This window comes from Xyrauchen texanus, chromosome 50, assembly GCF_025860055.1.
Source record: "Xyrauchen texanus isolate HMW12.3.18 chromosome 50, RBS_HiC_50CHRs, whole genome shotgun sequence".
NCBI classification, from domain to species: Eukaryota; Metazoa; Chordata; class Actinopteri; order Cypriniformes; family Catostomidae; genus Xyrauchen; species Xyrauchen texanus.
In genome coordinates this window covers 19,833,637-19,853,992 of record NC_068325.1, presented here as the reverse complement: position 1 = coordinate 19,853,992, position 20,356 = coordinate 19,833,637, and the positions used below count along the sequence as shown (strand labels likewise).

The following is a 20,356-nucleotide window of genomic DNA, read 5'->3' as shown; positions in this document are numbered from 1 at the left end:
AAAAGACAAATGTTTGATGTGAAAATGTGTCTGTGGTCGTATGTGGACAACAGGATGTTCTAACCACATTGGTAGGTGATGCTGTTTTGCCTCTCTCAGTCTCACCAAAGCACAATCAGCAGGTGCAAAATGAAGACACTTTACAGAACAGTATTCATTGTTTACTGAAATACTGTATATATTTTGAATAAAAAGTAGGAGTCTGATCTCTCGGAAATCTCTTAGAATCTAAGAGATCATTGGCTGAATCGGCTCTGCTCAAAGTACCTTACAGAGACTCAACTCGTCAGTCGTGCAAAATGTCCATGTGGAGTTTCGTCGTGTTTTACATCTGTGTTTACGGTAGGATATATCTTTATTCATCATCAGCTCTTCTGCAGCTGATACTGGAAGTGTGTTTGTCTTTGTTGATGAAGTTTATTGATGCGTCTCTTGGCTATCCTTAAATCATTTCTTAGTACAGTTTTTGTTGCATAGCAGTTACAGAGATTATTGCAACATTTGTCATACGTTTATTTTTAAGTGGAACTTGAAAATGAAAAAAATAATTTCCTGTTTTTGTCCACTTCCTTTGTGAATCTTCTTACATGCTATTGTTTCAGGTGTGTTTGGTGTTGATACAGATGAAGTGAAGTCAGTGTCAGTGATGGAGGGAGATTCTGTCACTCTACACACTGATGTTACTGAAGTACAGAGAGATGATCAGATAATCTGGAGGTTCGGACCTGAAAATGCACGCATTGCTGAAATCTATAAACTCAATAGCCCTAAATATGATAGAATCGAGAGATTCAGAGACAATCTAGTGCTGGACAGAAGGACTGGATCTCTCACTATCAGAAACATCAACAAAGCGCACGCTGGACCTTATGAACAAACTATCTTCAGCAACACAAGGACATCACACAAGAGATCTCACAATCACTGTCTATAGTGAGTTGATCAATACAGCCTGTGTTTCCTTCATATACATGTGATCTATACACTACATTCACACAGGCATGACCAGAGTGGAACAAGCATTTCACTTTTGGTTATTGATTTCTTTTATGTTTGCTTTCCTGTTGGTTTAAAGCTCCTGTTACAACAGCTACTGTCAGTAGGAGCTCACTATTGAGAGAAGGTGAAACTTCAGGTGAGTCTTACAGCATTAAATACGATTAAAAACTCAGATTCAGTTTGTTAAGCTTAAATGATTACACCTCTGCTGTTTTTACATTGTGTATGGCTGTGACAAGGAGGAGGGTGTGGCCGGGCCGTGAGGATGCACACTGCAGACTAATAATGAGAGACTACTGGCACTGCGTTGCCCCAATGAGTGAGAGAGAGAGAGGCACACAAAGACAACTGCGTACGTCTCTTTCTCCCTCTCTGGCATCTGCTGCTGACTGGGGCAACTCAGTGCCAGGCGTGCATCCTCACGGCCCGGCTACAACTCCTCCTCGTCACAATGGCCAAACCGATCTCAAATTCGTACATATTTTACGAGTTGGCAATTTCGTATGATTTTGTTCGTATGAATTCGTACGATTTCATCACGTGCAAATCCCTGGATGTGTAATGCGGAAGTAAGCATGAGTTCTGCGTGCCAAGGTGCCAAGCAGGGGCGGACTGGTCATAAGGTGAACCGTGACTAATGGGTGGCAATTAGCTGAAATGGGCCACAGCGATATGCTGAAAAGGCCAGCAACAACCCCCATCCCACCCCTCAACAACTTTTAGGTTGCTTTTATGTAAAATCCAGGGCCAGTCCACCCCTGGTGTCAAGGGCATGCTAATTAATATTATGCCCTTACCCAAACCCCTTATCTAAGCCTAACTGATCAGAAATGTGTAAACATAACAGGAAGCTGTTAGGGTGATTTTACAACTTCTGACACTTTGACAATGCAACAGCAGAGAACTTTGTGTTTTTCTTTTTATTAATATTAAATGTATGAAAAAATAAATATTTGTTATATGTGACATCACTCTGTCCTGAATAATGAGAGACTACATGTATGGAAGTTTACCTATAGTTAAAAACTAGATTAATTAATTAACAAGAAGTTGTAGAAAAGAAGTGACAATTTATGTTACAGTAGTTTGAATATTAAATATGTCAATTAGCAGTATAGCACAGAAGAAAGTACACACACACACACACACACACACACACACACAAAACCATCGAACTTAATGGCTGTTTGATTTTCTGTTCCTCTGTTGACTCAGGCAATATGAACGACTTCTCAACTGGCCAATCACAGACTGCTTGTAAGTAGCTCTCAGCAGCCAATCAGAACGTCCCGCGTCGAAATTCACGCATGGAAACAAAATATGGAAAACTAATGAAAAAAGAAATAGAAAAAAAAAAAAAAAAACATATATCAATGGATCAAACACGTTTTAATTTAAATTGAGGATCAAAGCGAAAATTAAACCTTGCCTGAACATTTGTTCATTGTGCAGATGTGACGTGACATTACAAGGACTGCAAGTTTCCTAAATTAAATAAGTGGCTTTTATATTGTCGCAGTTCATCATTAAAATATTATCTGAACAGAATAAATGAACAGTTGACAATGTATATTTGATCCCTGCAGCCCACAGCACCTCCTTGTGGCCAACAGTTAAACAACTATTAAAAACACTTACAGAGGAAAAATCAAAGACAAACAAATGAATAAATATGGCTGACGCAAAAAATCAAATACAAAATACATTTAAAACACATTGGCATTTCATAGACTTCAAGACTCAAGATAAATATTGCAACACTTCAATATGAAGACTGAAGAGTGGGGATTTCTACTTCTGATAACCAAATAAACAGTTTCTTCACTCTTATTTCTTCAGCTCGTCTCCCGATTCCCGTCATCATCATCAGAGACTCTTCTCAATGTTCTTCAAGCTCTGAATGTGTGTTGGTGTGTTCAGTGGTGACACACGTGACTCTCTCCTGGTACAAAGGAAACAGTTTATTGTCCTCCATCAGTGTGTCTGATCTCAACAGCAGTCTCTCTCTACCTCTGGAGGTGGAATATCAGGAGAACAACATCTACAGTTGTGTAGTGTCCAATTCATTCACCAACCTGACCAAACATCTCAACATTTCTGAAGACTGTCAGACGTGTTCAGGTACGACATCTGTGACAGTGTGTATTGACCTTTAGTCCCTTTTTGAACACTGAAACTATCAGCATCTGGTTGAAAGAGCTTTTAAAGTGCACACCTATGTTGTTCTTTCTCTTCCCTCAGAGTTCCACTGTTGCAGTGCTACTGAAGCTGTGGTGCGATTGGTCATCTCTGCTCTGGTGGGTGTGGCTGCTCTGGCTCTAGTGGTTTATGAATTCAAATTTAGAGAAGCAGGAGAAGAGAGTGCAGCAATCACAGCACACTTGATGGCGCTGTTGTTGAAAAACAGTGAATTTACAGTGTGACACCGCCCCAGATGAAGCTCTTGACAACATATAAATCTGCCAAATTATCTTTTAATGTTCCCAGCATCATATTTGCAATTTTACTAGTAATAATTCCCATTACAGAGCTCTCTAATTGAATATTTACTTGTCTTATGTTTCCATTGGCTCCCATTCATTTTTAATTACAGAGCTCTCTAGTTGAATTGTTACTGGTTAAAAATTACACTAAAGATATGTTTAATTGCAGAGCTCTGAAATTTGAATTCTTATTAGTAGAAAATATATTGTAAAACTCTTTCATTGAAATATTACTTGTACAAACACAATTAAAACGAGTAACGCTGGATGCATTCAAAGCTAAATCGGCTTGCCGTATAACCACTGAGGAGCGTCAAATCAACCATTTCTAGTGTTAACTTCTGATAAGATGCATTTTATTTTCATTAATAGATATTCTGTGTTGCTGTCCTTTTTATGGTTGGTTTCTTTGAGCTGAACTTTTAATTGTTTTTTTAACTTGTTGCAATGTTTTAAAAATGCAACATAAGCCTGGATAAAAACAGTGATGCTTCGTAACGTCATGAACATCTGTCCAGCATCAAGTGTCCTTTGGTCCTATGAGTGTACTTTTATACATAGCTGATGTTTTTGTGTAATTGCTGGGAAATATCCTCCTCCTTAATATCTGGTCGTGTCACCTTTAGCAGCAACAACTGCAACCAAATGCTTCTGATAACTGGAGATGAGTCTTTCACAACGCTGTGCTGGAATTTTGTCCCGCTCTTCTTTGCAGAACTGCTTTAGTTCAGCCACATTGGAGGGTTTTCGAGTATGAACTGGGCATTTATGGTCCTGCCACAACATCTCAATCGGGTTCAAGTCAGGACTTTGACTAGGCCATTCCAAAACTTTAATTTAGCTTCTTTTGAGCCATTCAAAAGGAGGACTTACTCTTATGCTTTGGATCAATGTCTTGCTGCATAATCCAGTTGCGCTTGAGCTTCAACTCACGGACTGATGACCGGACGTTCTCCTTTAGAATTTTCTGGTAGAGAGCAGAATTCATGTTTCCCTCAATTACTGCAATTCGCCCTGAAGCAGCAAAGCATCCCGACACATCACACTACCACCACCATGCTTGACCGTAGGTATGATGTTCGTTTGGTGGAATTCTGTTTAATTTACGCCAGATGTAACGGGACCCCTGTCTTCCAAACAGTTCCACTTTCGACTTATCAGTCCACAGAACACTCTCCTAAAAGCTGTGAGGATCATCAAGGTGTGTTTTGGCCAAATTCAGATGAGCCTTAATGTTCTTCTGGGTTAGCAGTGGTTTTCGCCTCGCCACTCTTCCATGGATGGCATTTTTGCCCCGTGTCTTTCTGATAGTGGAGTCATGAACGGTGACCTTTATTGATACGAGAGACACCTGCAGTTCCTTGGATGTTGTCTTTGTCTTATTTGTGACTTCCTCAATGAGTGCAATGAGCTCTTCGAGGACATTTGGAAGGTCGGCCACTTCTGGGAAGGTTCACTACTGTGCAAGTTTTTTCCAGTTGGAGATAATTATTGATAATCATATGAACGTTTCACTGTGGTTGTTTGCAGTCCCAGAGCCTTTGAAATATCTGTGTAACTCTTCCCAGACTGATGTATTACAATCACTTTGTTCCTCATTATTTCTGGAATTTCTTTCGTCCTTGGCATAGTGTGCTACTGGGTGAGACCTTTTAGCCGACTTCACACTACTGAAAAAGGTCTATTCAGGTGTTGATTTGATTGGCAGTAATCAGGTCTGCGTGTGTCCGGTCCAGCTGAACCCCATTATAAATGCAGTTTCATAGATTTGGGAATTTAGTAACTAAGGGGGCAAATATTTTTTCACACAGGCCCAGTTGGTATTGGATAACTGTTTTGCTTCAATAAATAAGATTTTTTTTTTTTTTTTAAAAACCTGTGACTTTATTTTGTGTTTACTCAGCTTGTTTGCATTTTTTTTTAAACAATTTAGTATAAGACATACACAAAAAAACAGAAGAAATCAGGGTGGGGTCAAATACTTTTTCACAACACTGTATTTATAATGGAAATTATAATGGCAAGTTTTTATTACCGCTTTTATTTTTCTTTCCTTATTCTTTCAAATTAAACACCTCCCAACTGATTCTATGTGATTTATAAACTCAACAGGAGGTTTATTTGAGATGTAAATAATAATAATAAATATTGTTGTGCGCAGTTCTTATCTGATAGATTATGCATTCAATGCAATGTGCAAGTTAAGGTCTGTTTTCTGATGCAGTAATTTTACTCTTGAGCTGAGCTCTGAAAGGCTTGCTTTGTTTTTCTTGCATTAAAGAACATGACAAGTAGTTTATAGAGAAGCTGCAAACTACAAGTTGAACAAAGTAATGAATCAGTGCAGTATAAAGAGAGACTGTGTTGATCACAGTATAATCATGCAACTGTCTGCACTATAACACAATAGCAGCTCAGTCATCACTCAGCAGGAAGAGCACTCTGAGAGGGGTGTAACGGGGATCTCCTAAACAGAAATGAGACTTTCATGAATGCTTTAACCTCAGCAATACAAGTATTCCCATTCTATTGCAGGAAAACATATTTCTATCACCAGTTTGTTGAAATGTCAAAGAATATGCACACGCTACTATTGAGCTAACTGCTGTGTTTTTCTTGGAAAAGTGTGTGACACTTCAAAACGAAACCTTCTTTTTTTCTTCTAAACGGATCCCTGTATGCTACACTCAGACTGTTATTTGTTTGTGGACCCATTTTAATCCCAATGCTTTTTTCATCGTCGATGTTCAGTTGGAGAAAGCAAGAAGCTCAGACTGTTCTGGAATTCATTATCTGGATTTTACAATGATTCTTAGATCGAGTTTCTTGTGCCTTTGGCTCGCATGTGGTAAGTGATTTTATTTTATTAAAATGAGATTCTCAACATTAACTTCATGTTCTAATGTGTGTAAATAGGCTATAGAACACTTTTCCCCTTTTTGCTACACTGAACAAACACTGAACAGAAGAAACATGACATTTTTCATATGAGATTTATCTGTCTGCTAACAAAATAAATGTCCAAATCCCACATCCATAGTTCACATTTGCCACAATTACAGTGAGAAGACAGGGAGCACAACTATTCCCATTTTGGGCACAGACACTGCTGTTTGTTTATTGTGTTTATTTAGAGTCCCACAGACACCCTCCACCAGATCCAAACTATTTCCCACGAGTGGGCCAAAAGAGAACATTGCATTATAACAAACTCCGGGCCTGGAATTCATCATGGGGGGCATTTGTTTACCTTTACAAAGATTATTTATTCTTTTATGTCAAATACTTTAAACAAGTAATTCAATTTTAAAATGGAATGTTTCAATAATTACATATAAATAAAAAAAAACTTCTCTCTTTCACATAGATCCAGATATTTTGGCTATTAAATTAACAGCCAACAAAATAAATGCACACAGAAGAGGAGATGACAGCATTTCTCCAGATTTGGAATGAGGAGCTTATACAAAACTTAGCAACTCCTTCAAGCCAATTTAATAAAACCATGAATATTAGTCAGAGATATGATTTAAACACCAAAAGTGGGTAATGTTCTGTAAAATTATTATTGTATCATTAATAACATTTATTATAACATCAAGGCTATTTAACACATTCTATTTTTGTTAATATTATTAGTAACTACATTGTAACATTTGCGAACTGATGCGGAGCATGAGAAATGGAGTGCCCCAATGAAGCACGGGCATCCGCCACTGGCTCGGCATCATCAGCACAAAAGACCCCACAAAACTAGTAATGTTCAGCGAAAATGGGAGGAGGCCACGGGGCAAAGGGAACGGAGTTCTGGGCTGCAGCCACTGGACAGGGTTCAGGAGGGAGCGGCTCAGAGGGTGGAGCCATGGAAGACTCGGGGAGCGAAGCCGTGGAAGGCTCGGGCACTGGCCATGACAGGGGAACAGTCTCAATGGCAGTGAGCACAGACAGTGATGAGGGAAAGACCTCCACGATCATGGGCACTGGCATTGATGGGGGAACAGCCTTTGTGGATGTGAGTACAGGAGGGGACAGGGGAATGACCTCTGTGGTCATGGACATAGGTTGTTCCCCTGTACTCCCTTGCCAGTGAACACTGGCAGCGACTGATGAACGACCTCCTTGGTCATGAGCACGGGCAGTGCCTGGGGAGAAGGAGCCCTTCTTCGCTTTCGCTTCCAAACGGCCGTGAGCATAGTTATGACAGGGAACTTTGGCTTGGCGGCCATGACGGGGAACTCTGGCTTGGCGGACTCGGACAATGGCGAAATCAGGGCATCAGAGGGCTCGGATGTGACAGTTAATGTAGGAGAGGGAAATCTTTGGATCAGAACATACTACAGACATGACAGTTGGCTTATTTCACTTGGGTGAGCAATCAGTCTTCATGTATCCAGTTGAAAAACTATTAGCCACGACATAACCATCCCCATTGACTTCCATTCAAAATGGCTGAGTGTGATATCTTCGGAATGTCCTAGAAACATGAGAGTTGGCTTGTTTTAATTGGGTGAGCTATCAGTCTTCAAGTATCATCATGGAAACAACTTAGCCATGCCATAGCAACCATTTAGCGCACCCAAGCAACCAAACCCCATTGGCTTCCATTCCAAATCGCTTTGATGGGATCTCAGAATCAGAATGTCGTAGAGACTTCATTGATGGCTTGTGTGAGTCTTCTTTGTCAAGCAGTCTTCTTTGTATCACCCTGGCAACTGCCTAGCAACCACATGGGCTTACCCTAGCAACCAAGTAGCAAAACACATATTTCTGCACCAGAACATTGTAGAAACTTCCTGTATCGCTCGTTTGAATCAGTCTCATGCTAGCAACACCTAGAGAAGTGTTAAAAACAGGCTATCATCATGCTAACACATGCTAGCAACCCATAGCGAAGTGCTAAAATATGCTAAAGAAATGCTAGCATCATGCTAAATCATGCGAGCAACACCTTACGAAATGCAAAAGCATGCTAGCATCATAATAACACATGCTAGAAACACCTAGAGAAGTGTTAAAACATACTAGCAACATGTTAAAACATGCTAGCAACGCATAGTGAAGTGCTAAAACATGCTAAAAATGTGCCAACATCATGCAAATACATGCTAGCAACACATAGTGAAGTGTTAAAACATACTACATACATGCTAGCAACATGCTAGGATCAAAATAGCAGTGCTTAGCAACATGCTATGTGACAAATTTTGCCATGGCAAGCAACACTAACATTTTGTATCTATCTAGTTAACAACATGTACTTACTATAGGTTTAGTTGCTTGTAATTATACATAATGTATTGTTATTACTATAGACAATACATTAAATATGTATAACAAGGACAATGTAAAATAAAATGTTTCTGCTTTTATCTATGTAGTTTTTTTTTAACTTATTTTTGTTTCAGGTGTGTTTGGTGTTGATACAGGTGAAATGAAGATAGTGTCAGTGATGGAGGGAGATTCTGTCACTTTACACACTAATCTTACTGAAATACTGGGAAACGATCAGATAGTGTGGGCATTCAGTGTTAAAAGTTCAGACACTCGTGTAGCTGAAATCTATAAGCAGGACATTGAAATATATGATAGTAATAAGACATTTGGAGACAGACTGCAGCTGGACAGACAGACTGGATCTCTCACCATCAGAAACATCCAAATCACAAACTCTGGACTTTATAAACTAACAGTCTTCAGCAAAAGAGGGATCGCATACAGAAGTTTCAGTGTTACTGTCTATGGTAAGTAAACACATGTGATTCATTATTAAGATAAAAACTGTTGGAAATAGACTTAATGTTATTATTAACATTTATATTCTCATGTTTTGCAGCTCGTCTGCCGATTCCCGTCATCATCAGAGACTCTTCTCAATGTTCTTCAAGCTCTGAATGTGTGTTGGTGTGTTCAGTGGTGAATGTGACACACGTGACTCTCTCCTGGTACAAAGGAAACAGTTTATTGTCCTCCATCAGTGTGTCTGATCTCAACAGCAGTCTCTCTCTACCTCTGGAGGTGGAATATCAGGAGAACAACATCTACAGTTGTGTAGTGTCCAATTCATTCACCAACCTGACCAAACATCTCAACATTACTGAAGTCTGTCAGACGTGTCCAGGTACCTTTTCTGAGTTTTCTTGTTTATACAAGATTGCATAAAAGTTGCAATAATTTTTATGAGCTGTAAACAAAATACCAATGTGATTTCAAATGGAGTTCAATGTATACATATGTAAAGTCAATCTGTGATGAGTCCATCTTTGTTCAGGCAGGACTTATTTACACTTCTTAATGTTTTCTCTTTGTTCATTACAGAACGCCATTCACTGGGGATATTTGTTGCTCTAGTGATACTGATCGTAGCTGCAGCTGTAGGTGGGATTCACTTTTACCGCAAGAAAAAACCAAGACCGCTGGGCAAGTATTACTTACAACTAACATCAGCCTTTTTGGGCAAAAATAAACTGTTCAAACCGTGTGCTAAGATAACGTTTTTTCAAACACCATTTCCTGTTCTAAAATGTTTTGAAGTCTGAAAACTGTGATTATTATTTAAAAAGTTCAGACTCATGAGGAAGAGGTGCATTACACTGGTGCAACATTTTGTGTACGCAGTATTCAGAGTCCGGTAAGATACTGAATTAATGTGTGAACTCTATGTATCTGTCTGCCTGTAATAACCACAGGAACTCGGATAAAGATCTACTGTATGTTTGTGTAATGGTGGCCAGCTGATAGACAGCTGTGCAATGTGTATAAACCTCACTCTCCTGACCACAAGAGGTGCACTAGCGACTGATGCTAGCAGCTTTAGCCTTTTAGCCTGGGTTTGTGTCACGTACGGAGCGGGTAGAACAGGAGCATTTCATTTGCTGAAGAAGCTATACCTGTGTTTTGTTGTGCTGTTGTTAGTGTTTGTACTTTATTTACTGAAACTTCACTTGGTGCAGAACAATCTGGAATAATATGAAACAATGCAACCGTCCCCTCTATGCAGCCTGAACTTGTTTAGCATGTTGAATCTTTGTGACAACTATGCTAAAAACAATCTAGATGCAGCACAACTCACCACGCGCCCACCGAGAGAGAACCACATTATAGCAATCACGAAGAGGTTACCCCATGTGACTCTACCCTCCTTAGCAACTGGGCAAATGTGGTTGCCTCGGAGACCTGGCTGGAGTCACTCAGCATGCCCTGGATTTGAACTAGCGAACTCCAAGGGTGGTAGCCAGCGTCTTTACCACTGAGCTACCCAGGCCCCCCACAGCTTGTGGAAAGGCGCTATATAAATAAATTAATAAATTAAATTAATTAATATTATTGTTATTATTATTATTATTATTATAGGAAAAAATGAGAAAACAGAACAGACACGCCAAGTTCAGTGTGAACTGCCCTAACTCGTCCATTCGCGCGTGTCTGTAAATGACACGTTTGGTAAGCCTGTTTAATTTTAAATTCATTACAAACCCGAGCCTGAAGTCCTACTTGAAAAACTGACCCAAACCTGGCTCGAAACCCATCGGGTTCTTGGGGCCCCCGGGCCCGGGTTGGGTTGCGTACCTCTACTTGGTACCATCCTCAAGGCACAAAAGTTGAAACCATTAACATTAAACAACCTCAGAAACATGTGCTCTCCTTTCTTATAGCTTCTGTTCATTTTTGTTTTCAGTTTTAGGAGATTTTGGAAGAGTTAATTCCATGATTAAGAGTATGAGCCCTGAAAAAGCCACAGGCACAGCTCTGGACTCTGTAAACAGCAAACCAAAATGTGTCCGAGGGCCACGGTCTCTGATGCTTTCAAACTGTCAATCATTTTTGGCATTCTCATAGTTTTGTAGTTGCTGCGAATTACTGAAGCTTTATGCCATTTTTATGCCATGTTGCTCATAACAGTTGTCAGTTGAGGGCGCTGTTTTGCCGCTGTTGTTTTTAACAACCGTTTCTGCACGATGTCGGTCTCAGTAAAGCTCATTTGGTATCTTTGAAGTGTGGGGTTTTGGGAAGAGGGGGGCGTGGCTATTCCAGAAATTCTAGAACACATAAAATCACTTACAGCACCTTTAATGTTTTTACATTTTAAAGAATTTTAGACCGTTTTGCAGTCTGAAAACGTTCATTGTTATGCACGTCCCAACTTCATGAGGAAGAGGTACTTTATGCCTATACAACAATTTTGAATGCAGTATTTAGAGCACGGTATGCTATTACTGTATACTTATAAAAGCCTTAACGTCTTTCAGAAGGCAAAAGCATTGACTTTAAAGAGTGGTGGAATGATTGAATTTCATATTTACTAGAAAATCTGACATTTAAAAAAAATATAAAACCAAACTTTTTTTATCAGTTGTTTTGTTTGGCGAGTGTGCTTGCGCTCTTTTTCATTTTTGTATATATGCCACTTGGTTTGAGAGGTAAGGGGAGTTCAACCCAAAAATTAAAGCTCATTTACTCAACCTAATGTTATTCCAACTCCATATGTTCTTCATATCTTCTGCGGAAATGTTAGGTAGAATTTTAGCCTCAGTCACCATGCACTTTCATTGTATGGCAAAGATGCAGTGTCAGTAAATGGTGACTGAGGCTAACTCTATGAACACCCTATTATAATATTGTATATTGTATATTTTTAGCACCGTCAAACCAAATCACATGCATCTTCAGTTTCCATTCCATATCCAAAAAACAGTGTTAGCAGTTTCTGTAGGAACTCAATATTGATTATTTCTCTTATTAAATTCCTGTGATTTGATTCTTACAGAAAGCCGATGAAGACGACCACACAGTATACCCAAGTGCCATCTTCAGATGGCATAATCAGTGTTAACAATGCAGCCCATTTTAAAGCAAGTGCATTTCAACAGACATTTCAACTTTCTAAACTTTGTCTGGGACTTGGAATGAGCAATAAATTGTGTTATTGTAAGATGGAAAGCAATGGAAATTCCCAAGACCTCTCTACTCACAGAGTAAGATCATGGACCACGTGACTTAAACCAGCAAACAAAATGTGAAAGACACTTCTGGAATTATTTTGAGGATTCTGTTTATTGCTGCTACTGCAAAGACCTGAGCAATACAAGGATGTTTCTGTGCTCTCTGTATTTGCACTTCTTCAGTAGGATTTTTCTAATATGCAAATTATTACATCCATGTCACTAATGAGTACATTCTAATGCTCTCTGTATTCCTTTCCTTTTGCACTGGCTTGTATAGCCAGTAATGTGCACATGATACTGCTTCAGTATCAGAAAGAAATGTGTTCATTTATTCATATTGAATAATGAAGCCTGTGGAAAAAAATCAAGTACAGCATTTTCCCCTCTTAACAAGCAATATCTGACACTGTTGTTAGTTTCCCCATACACCAGCTAATAAATGATTATAGATAGATAGATCCAGTTTTTTTGTTTGGTGCTTATTTTAATTCCACCATCAGCTTCTAATCTGCTGCTACTTGTCTACAGTTAGTTGTCAGACAAGACATGATCCCACATGCTAAGGAAATCTCCACCTTCCTAATTTTGATCTAACTAAAACATCACCATCTTGCCTTGCCTAATCTTTTAATCATCTCATTCAGCCGAGCCAAAAGGAGGCAAATTGTAAGTACAGAGACAGAAACTGTAGTTGTTCCATCCATCCATCCATCTTCAACCGCTTATCCGAAGTCGGGTCGCGGGGGCAGCTGCTCCAGCAGGGGGCCCCAAACTTCCCTATCCCGAGCCACATTAACCAGCTCTGACTGGGGGACCCCCGAGGCGTTCCCAGGCCAGTGTGGAGATGTAATCTCTCCACCTAATCCTGGGTCAAGTGTAGTTGTATAGAGGAGAAATTGCACGTTCAGCACATTGGAACAGATTTGGTCACACAATTCCCTCTAGTGTGTAGAGACCTTCATTGCATTATATGCCTATAAGTCTCCTGTGTGGTCGTATCGTCAGACGGGGGTTGGGATTTGGGTGCACACATGTTAAGTCTCCTGTGTGGTCGATATGAAAACGCTACCTGAAATGTACCTGAAATTGAGGCGAGTCACTACGCCACCACGAGGACTTAAGAGCGCATTGGGAATTGGGGAAAAAAAAAAAAGAGCAGACAGATTTAAAAACCGTGAGTGGGAACTATAAATGCTCTTTTTAGATGGAAGTTTTGAGTTCTGGAATTTACAGTATGTTTTTATAGGACAGTTAGCTCTTATACCGTATGTCTAAATATCAAGCAAAATTTGATTCTCCATTTCATGACCCCTTTAATGGATCAAATATGAGAACTGATATGATTTTGTGTTTGTGTGATTAATATGTAATCATGTAATCCATAAAAAGTAACTGTATGATTACAAGTATTTTCAAATGTAATTTAATCTAATCACAAGTACTTGATTTTTGTAATCTGATTACATAATCTAGGTTACATGTAAAGCGTTACTACCCAGCACTGATATCTGAACAGAACAAAAATGTGAAATAAAGATGGACCTTTTTCTTTGATCTTACATGTAATGTAACAATATGTTGTGGTCTAGTTGTGTGAGAGGTGTTTATGTGCATAAGAAACAGCACTGTGGTTTAATCTCCCTCAACTGCCTTTTGTGTATTTGTGACCACAGACACACATTCACATAGACACATAAAAATAACGTTTACATAGAAAACAACTGCAGACTGGTGCTAAAACGGGTTTGGTGTGAACGGCCCCTAAAGGCGCGCCCACGCTCACACATGCATGGACAGGCGCAGGAGGGAGTGTTCCATTACAACCAGGACTTGTGTAAAAAGTACAAGGGCTTTTTTGGCATTCATTGTTCTTCAGAGTCTTACTTCCATGTAGACCTCTACAAATTGTAGAACCAAACGGAGTAATTGTTTCTGAACTCTGAAAGAATGGATCTCTCATTTCTTTTACTCTGTTTGTTATGGCTCTACGGTAAATTACACATTTCTGTACATTATTTGTTCTGTTAATTTCATTCTATTCTGCCAAATTCATTAACCTTTACGCTTTGTAATTCTTCTTCTCTTTGCCTCCATCAAATGTCGCTTTGTTGAAATAGCCCTAAAGTCACACGCATCAAACATCATTTAATGTTTGTTAATAAGAGTTTGTCTTTGTAAAACTTTCCTGTGTTCCAGGTGTGTTGGGTGTTGATGAAGAAGAAGAAAGGGACAGAGTGTCAGTGATGGAGGGAGAGTCTCTTCAACTACCCTCTGATGTTACTCAAATAAAGAGAAAAGATCACATAATATGGTGGTTTGCAAACCAAAACACTCTGAACAACAAGATCCTACTGGCTGAAATAAATGCTGCTGTTGTTAATCAAATTCATCATGATGAGCCATTTCGAGACAGATTGCAGTTGGATTACAAGACTGGATCTCTTCTAATCAAGAACATCAGCATCAAAAACTCTGGAGTTTATCTACTACAGATTGTCTGTCCCGTCAGCAAAGTGAAGTCAACAGAATATCATGTCACTGTTTATGGTGAGTATTCTAAAATGTCTAACACGTTCTAATTTGAAGATGAGTTTTTAATTATTTTATTAATGTTTATTCATTTCCATTATTAATATTCTTTAGACGTTCTAAGGCAAACTTCCAAACCAATGTCATGAAAAGTCATTAGAATTACTAGTATGACATTTAGACCAATTAATCCCATACAGTACACTCCCCACATTATGATGTAAACCTCCATATTTTCTTTCTACCTGGTTGGTAAAATCAGGTAAGTCTTTCTAAAATGCAAACAGATCAGTAAAGTTATACACACAATTAGCAAAATGAATAACAGTCATGAAAACTGCCTTTTGAATGTATTAACCCTTGTGCCACCTTCAGGACATTTTTGTCTTTTTCATTTTTGTTTCATTTTGGCTGTGTTAATTCCAACAGCATACATTTTGCCAAAGATGTGTATTTTTGGGGGGAATTTTTATATTTCAACATCAGTTCCTATAATACATTTACAGTATAATACACTGTGTACACACAATAGTTACACTCAGGACCTTCAGGACAAAAATGTCCCCATTGAAACCATAGACTGTAAAAAAAAGATGGACGACGCCCCTTCGCTCTTTTCCATTGGTGAGAACTGAAGCCGCCAGTGTCCCGATATGGCGCTGACATCTTGGGACTTGAGTCTGCGCAGTTGAGATTTCGGGACCAGACCTGCGCAGTAGTGAGCAGGAAGTAAAGCCGCGAAATCAAGGCCCCGCCCTCACTCTCGCTGAATCAATCACAAGCACATGCCCCTGCACTTTTGACTTATGACGGTGTGAAATAATTAATTATAGAAATTTAGATATTAAATTTAAAGCTCCAATCTCCTCAGTCCTCCGAAGATCCCGAAAAAAAGTCAGTTGGTGCTTCAGTGACTACTTCGCTCAGAGAACCTGTCAATCACAGCTGTCAATCATGATGTCACAGCAGCGTTTTATAGCATCCAATAACTAAAAACAAACTTATTTTGAAAACAAACACTTGAAATGACATCAACGTGATAGAAACGACAGTAAATGACAGAAACTATCTTTGGAAAAAAGATATGTGAAGTGTAATTGAATTGTTTAGTTGGTCTCACGTCCCGTTGAATAACATGGGGAGGCGGGGTTTATGACCTATACTAGGACCAGTAACCGGGGGACAATCGAGACGTTTTGGCTTCACTTTTGAGGGCTTGTGCGGCACACTTGGTTGAAGTGCGGCACGCTTGATTGCAATAATTGATCCCATTACATGAATTCTATGATATTGTGCTTTCATTCCAGAGACCTGGCTATAAAATCTAAATTTTTCATATTTTCCACAAGTTGGTGCCATTTTTCTCATGTTTAGCCTATGGAGTAAATACAAGCTTTTCCCTTATTTTCTGTTTGCTGTATTATAGAGCACTGCTGGGCAACTGAATAAATGAATTAAAATTGTGTGTGTGTGTGTGTGTGTGTGTGTGTGTGTGTTGGTATGGATGTCAGGATGTGGTTTTTAAGTGTGTATTGAGAAATTGTGAAAGTGTGTGTGTGTAAACAACAGTGACATTAAGAAAAACTGGCATTTAAAGGGTTAAAATCCTGAAAATTAGTAAATATTTGGTAGTAATGATCAGGACTGATGTTGGTTAAAAGTGAAAGTGGAAAATAATATTAATATATAATATTATTATGGCATTTTTTTGACGTGGACATTTTTTTCCTTTAAGGACCTCTGCGCAACTTAAAAAAACTTTTTATTGATTGGCAAGTGTTACTGTTATGGAAACCGGTAATGAAGCTGAAAAGCCGCTAGCTAGCTATCTGGCTAATATGATATCATTGTGTACCAAACAAAACAGCACTGACAACGCAATAAAGCTATCGATTGAACACAACAGCAACTCTGACATCTATACCATTGCTGTTTATTTATGTAGTTAAACATATTTCATGATCCATAGCGTTGTCACAGCCTTCGACCCAAATGGGATAAATCAGCCTCTCAAGGGCACTTTGAAGTGAGAACAATCATGATAGTCATGCTGTAAGATCGCTTCAAAAATAATTTCCAATAAAAATTTCTTAAAAGTTGAGTTCCGAATAAACATCATTTTAGAGCCCAAAACCTTTCAGCCTTCCAAAGCTCTCACAGTGGATGTTAAAGTCTTTGAAGGGAATAGGGATGACTGCTTTTGAATGGAACACACCCAGTGTTTCTTGTTGTGCTGTTTATTTGTGGTTGGCAAACCATCTTACAGTACAATACTGCCCCCTATTGAGCTGGAGTGTGGCGTGTCACAAGAGTTTTTCAGTGGGAACCAAACGTCAGCTGAAGATGATTACATTGCCGAACTTTCATCGAAAAGAGGTCACACACACACAATAAGCTGTGTTCACACTGCCAGCTACTTTGTCGTTGCATGTCGGTCGCTAGTGGTGTATGGAGAGTCTAAACAGCACTGTTCCTTTACAATTATTATTATTAAAATATTAAGATCACGTGAGCTCTATCATCTTCTCTCGTATTGGCTGTCGCTCCCGAAAGTCGCTCTTCATTTGCATAAAGTCTAAAATGTCTATCTCGCGTTGCTGGACACGCCCACATCCGGTTGCCAACGGTCGCCAACGGTCGCGTTGCCGGAAGTCGCCAGCACTCACTGACAATGAACGAGATGAGGTCGTTTTTTCGCTGCGTGTCACTGGCAGTGTGAACGCAGCTTTATGTAAAACTAAATTCTAAACTGACTATACTTTAAAGGTACCTTACCCTCTGAAGTTTACTTGTAAACAAACAAGTTATGTTTACATTAACGCTTGAGGTCTAACAAACGTGTGAAATACATTTCCTCCCCTATTAATTATATGAAATGTATATAGTGATATATGTGATAGTATTTTTGGCAATATCGCCCAGCCTTACCTCAAATAACGCAGCTTACTGAGGAGAGGTTTCGCCGGTACTTTATCAGTAGACCATAGACAGACTTTACATTTTGGCCTGGTTGACGTTAAAAAGTGGGGTAAAAACCCAATAGAATTACATTCAGTGAGTCGATTTGTCATTATTGTTCCTGAGGTCCTACAATTTGTCTTGTTTTCCAGCTCGTCTCCCCATTCCCGTCATCATCAGAGACTCTTCTCAATGTTCTTCAAGCTCTAAATGTGTGTTGGTGTGTTCAGTGGTGAATGTGACACACGTGACTCTCTCCTGGTACAAAGGAAACAGTTTATTGTCCTCCATCAGTGTGTCTGATCTCAACAGCAGTCTCTCTCTACCTCTGGAGGTGGAATATCAGGAGAACAACATCTACAGTTGTGTAGTGTCCAATTCATTCACCAACCTGACCAAACATCTCAACATTACTGAAGTCTGTCAGCCGTGTGAAAGTAAGACAGTGAGGACTGTTTTCTGAGCTGCTCTGTTGCATTTTACAGGCCTGATACCAGCAATAGTAGAACTCTACTTGTTTTTATTGTGAAATTTTCTTTGTGAGAGTTGTAATCTTTCTCTGTTGCAGATCCAAGACCACTTTTATATCTTTTAGCACTGATCCCAGCTGTTCTGGCAGCCATAGGTGGGATATGTTTATACCTGATTTATGGAAAGCAAAGAAAAGTGGGTAAGTAGTATCTACTACAAATAGAGATCAATTTGCAGAACCAGTGAGATTAATACAATATACTGTGAGTAGACTGAGTTTATTACAGACACGGAAAGATACCAGTCTTGTGCTTCCTCTACTACATGCTGCTGATGGTTGATAGGTATTCAGGGAAACTTTACATGACCGTGGGGTGGCTGTGGCTCAGGTGGTTAGAGCAGGTCGGCCATTAATCGCAGGTTTAGCGGTTCGATTCCTGGCCCACATGACTCCACATGCCGAAGTGTCCTTGGGCAAGACACTGAACCCCAAGGTGCTCCCAATGGCAGGCTAGCACCTTGCATGGCAGCTCTGCTGTCATTGGTGTATGAATGGGGGTATGAGACACAGTGTAAAGCGCTTTGAATACCGCTAAGGTTAAAAAGGTGCTATATAAGTGCAGACCCTTTATCATTTGCTTCCCTTACATTCCTGCCAATAGAGATAAATGGATTTACATGGTTGTCACTAATCCAGACATATGACAAGTGCCTGTTTTGGGAGCTAAGCATCTTACATATGACTTTCTTTGTTTTAAGGCTTGCTCTCAAAATGTATTTGTCAAAATTGTTCTTTATCTATTTATTTTCTGTTTTCTTACAGGAAGCTGTTGCAGAACATCAACCAGTAGTTCACTGTCTAGTATAGTGTCTTCGTTACCTTAGGGTTAGGGTCAGCTGGATCATAATAACATAATTGCAACTGCTGGCAATGCCAAGTTATCTTGTCTAAACTGGTCTCTCTTGGTAAAGATCAAATTATATTTAGAAATCAGTGTTTAGGTCACCATATTGTTTCACTCTTTCAGTGTCATGTGTATTTCAGCAGTTAATATCCATATATTCACAGAGACTCAAATATTACACTTGATGACAGCAATGCCCAAGTTCAACTGTCTATATTGTCTCTATTATTGAACAACTGTATCTTTTAAACCTGTTGTAAATGGCCTACTACATTTATTTGCAGCACTGAATAAAACTGTTACACAATGAGTAGGAAGATTAGCCTTGTCAATATTTCTGATGGATTTACTGTTTGTAATTAGGCAACAGAAAAGGTGGATGTGTAGGTGGATTTTCCCTTGGGTGATTGTTGTAGTTGTATAGTCAACTTTCACTCTGACATACAGTAATTACCAGATTGTTAATAAAACCATCCTATAAATCTTCATTGTTAAAATGGGATGGTGCATGTGTGATTCAGGTCTTGCTGAGTTTCTAAACAACCCCACAAATGTTGAATGCCACCTTTCACACCCAGTGAAGACACAAAATCGAGAATCAGCCAGAAGGAAGTACGGAGAATTAAACTTGTTAATTTTATGCTTGAAAATTATAAACACACCTGGGGCGGCTGTGGCCCCAGTGGTAGAGCAGGTCGGCTGCTAATCACAGGGTTGGCGGTTCGATTCCCGGCATACATGACACACGTGACTCTCTCCTGGTACAAAGGAAACAGTTTATTGTCCTCCATCAGTGTGTCTGATCTCAACAGCAGTCTCTCTCTACCTCTGGAGGTGGAATATCAGGAGAACAACATCTACAGTTGTGTAGTGTCCAATTCATTCACCAACCTGACCAAACATCTCAACATTACTGAAGACTGTCAGACGTGTCCAGGTATTGTCAGCAGTTAATGACCGTTTACTGAGTTGCTCTATACCTCTAAATCTGTAACAATAGTTAAAATAGCTGAATTTCATTATAGTTTTATTTTCTGGTTATACAAAATGACAGAAGACTTCTCTTATA

The 20,356-nt window shown here is 39.3% G+C and overlaps 2 protein-coding genes across 3 annotated transcripts; both read left to right on the top strand.

Annotated features, from left to right (window-relative positions):
• The first annotated feature begins 292 nt into the window (after positions 1 to 292).
• Positions 293 to 3,481, top strand: LOC127641010 (uncharacterized). Its single transcript, XM_052123741.1, has 7 exons — positions 293 to 342; positions 603 to 853; positions 885 to 933; positions 1,076 to 1,135; positions 2,215 to 2,256; positions 2,839 to 3,120; positions 3,241 to 3,481. The coding sequence occupies exons 1-7, from the start codon at positions 300 to 302 to the stop codon at positions 3,420 to 3,422; spliced, it is 909 nt and encodes a 302-aa protein (XP_051979701.1). The 5' UTR covers positions 293 to 299; the 3' UTR covers positions 3,423 to 3,481.
• A 2,153-nt stretch (positions 3,482 to 5,634) lies between these two features.
• Positions 5,635 to 19,765, top strand: LOC127640876 (uncharacterized). Of its 2 annotated transcripts, XM_052123569.1 has the most exons (9): positions 6,403 to 7,024; positions 7,122 to 7,849; positions 8,888 to 9,223; positions 9,316 to 9,600; positions 9,798 to 9,899; positions 14,621 to 14,971; positions 18,064 to 18,348; positions 18,480 to 18,581; positions 19,206 to 19,764. In XM_052123569.1, exons 2-9 carry the CDS (start codon positions 7,825 to 7,827, stop codon positions 19,265 to 19,267), a joined length of 1,548 nt encoding a protein of 515 aa, XP_051979529.1. In that variant the 5' UTR covers positions 6,403 to 7,024; positions 7,122 to 7,824; the 3' UTR covers positions 19,268 to 19,764. The 2 variants fall into 2 exon arrangements, with proteins under 2 accessions (XP_051979528.1, XP_051979529.1); XM_052123568.1 differs by lacking the exons at positions 6,403 to 7,024; positions 7,122 to 7,849 and adding an exon at positions 5,635 to 6,330 and having other exon boundaries at positions 19,206 to 19,765.
• Positions 19,766 to 20,356: the final 591 nt, after the last annotated feature.

What these genes read in the sequence shown, in the direction of transcription:
- LOC127640876 (XM_052123568.1), top strand. Translation starts at nt 6,288, where the DNA reads ATGATTCTTAGATCGAGTTTCTTGTGCCTTTGGCTCGCATGTG. An exon ending in AGTCTGTCAGACGTGTCCAG is followed by an intron (nt 9,601 to 9,797) that starts GTACCTTTTCTG and finishes TGTTCATTACAG; the next exon opens with AACGCCATTCACTGGGGATA. An exon ending in ATATCATGTCACTGTTTATG is followed by an intron (nt 14,972 to 18,063) that starts GTGAGTATTCTA and finishes CTTGTTTTCCAG; the next exon opens with CTCGTCTCCCCATTCCCGTC.
- LOC127641010 (XM_052123741.1), top strand. Translation starts at nt 300, where the DNA reads ATGTCCATGTGGAGTTTCGTCGTGTTTTACATCTGTGTTTACG. An exon ending in TCTCACAATCACTGTCTATA is followed by an intron (nt 934 to 1,075) that starts GTGAGTTGATCA and finishes GTTGGTTTAAAG; the next exon opens with CTCCTGTTACAACAGCTACT. An exon ending in AGACTGTCAGACGTGTTCAG is followed by an intron (nt 3,121 to 3,240) that starts GTACGACATCTG and finishes CTCTTCCCTCAG; the next exon opens with AGTTCCACTGTTGCAGTGCT.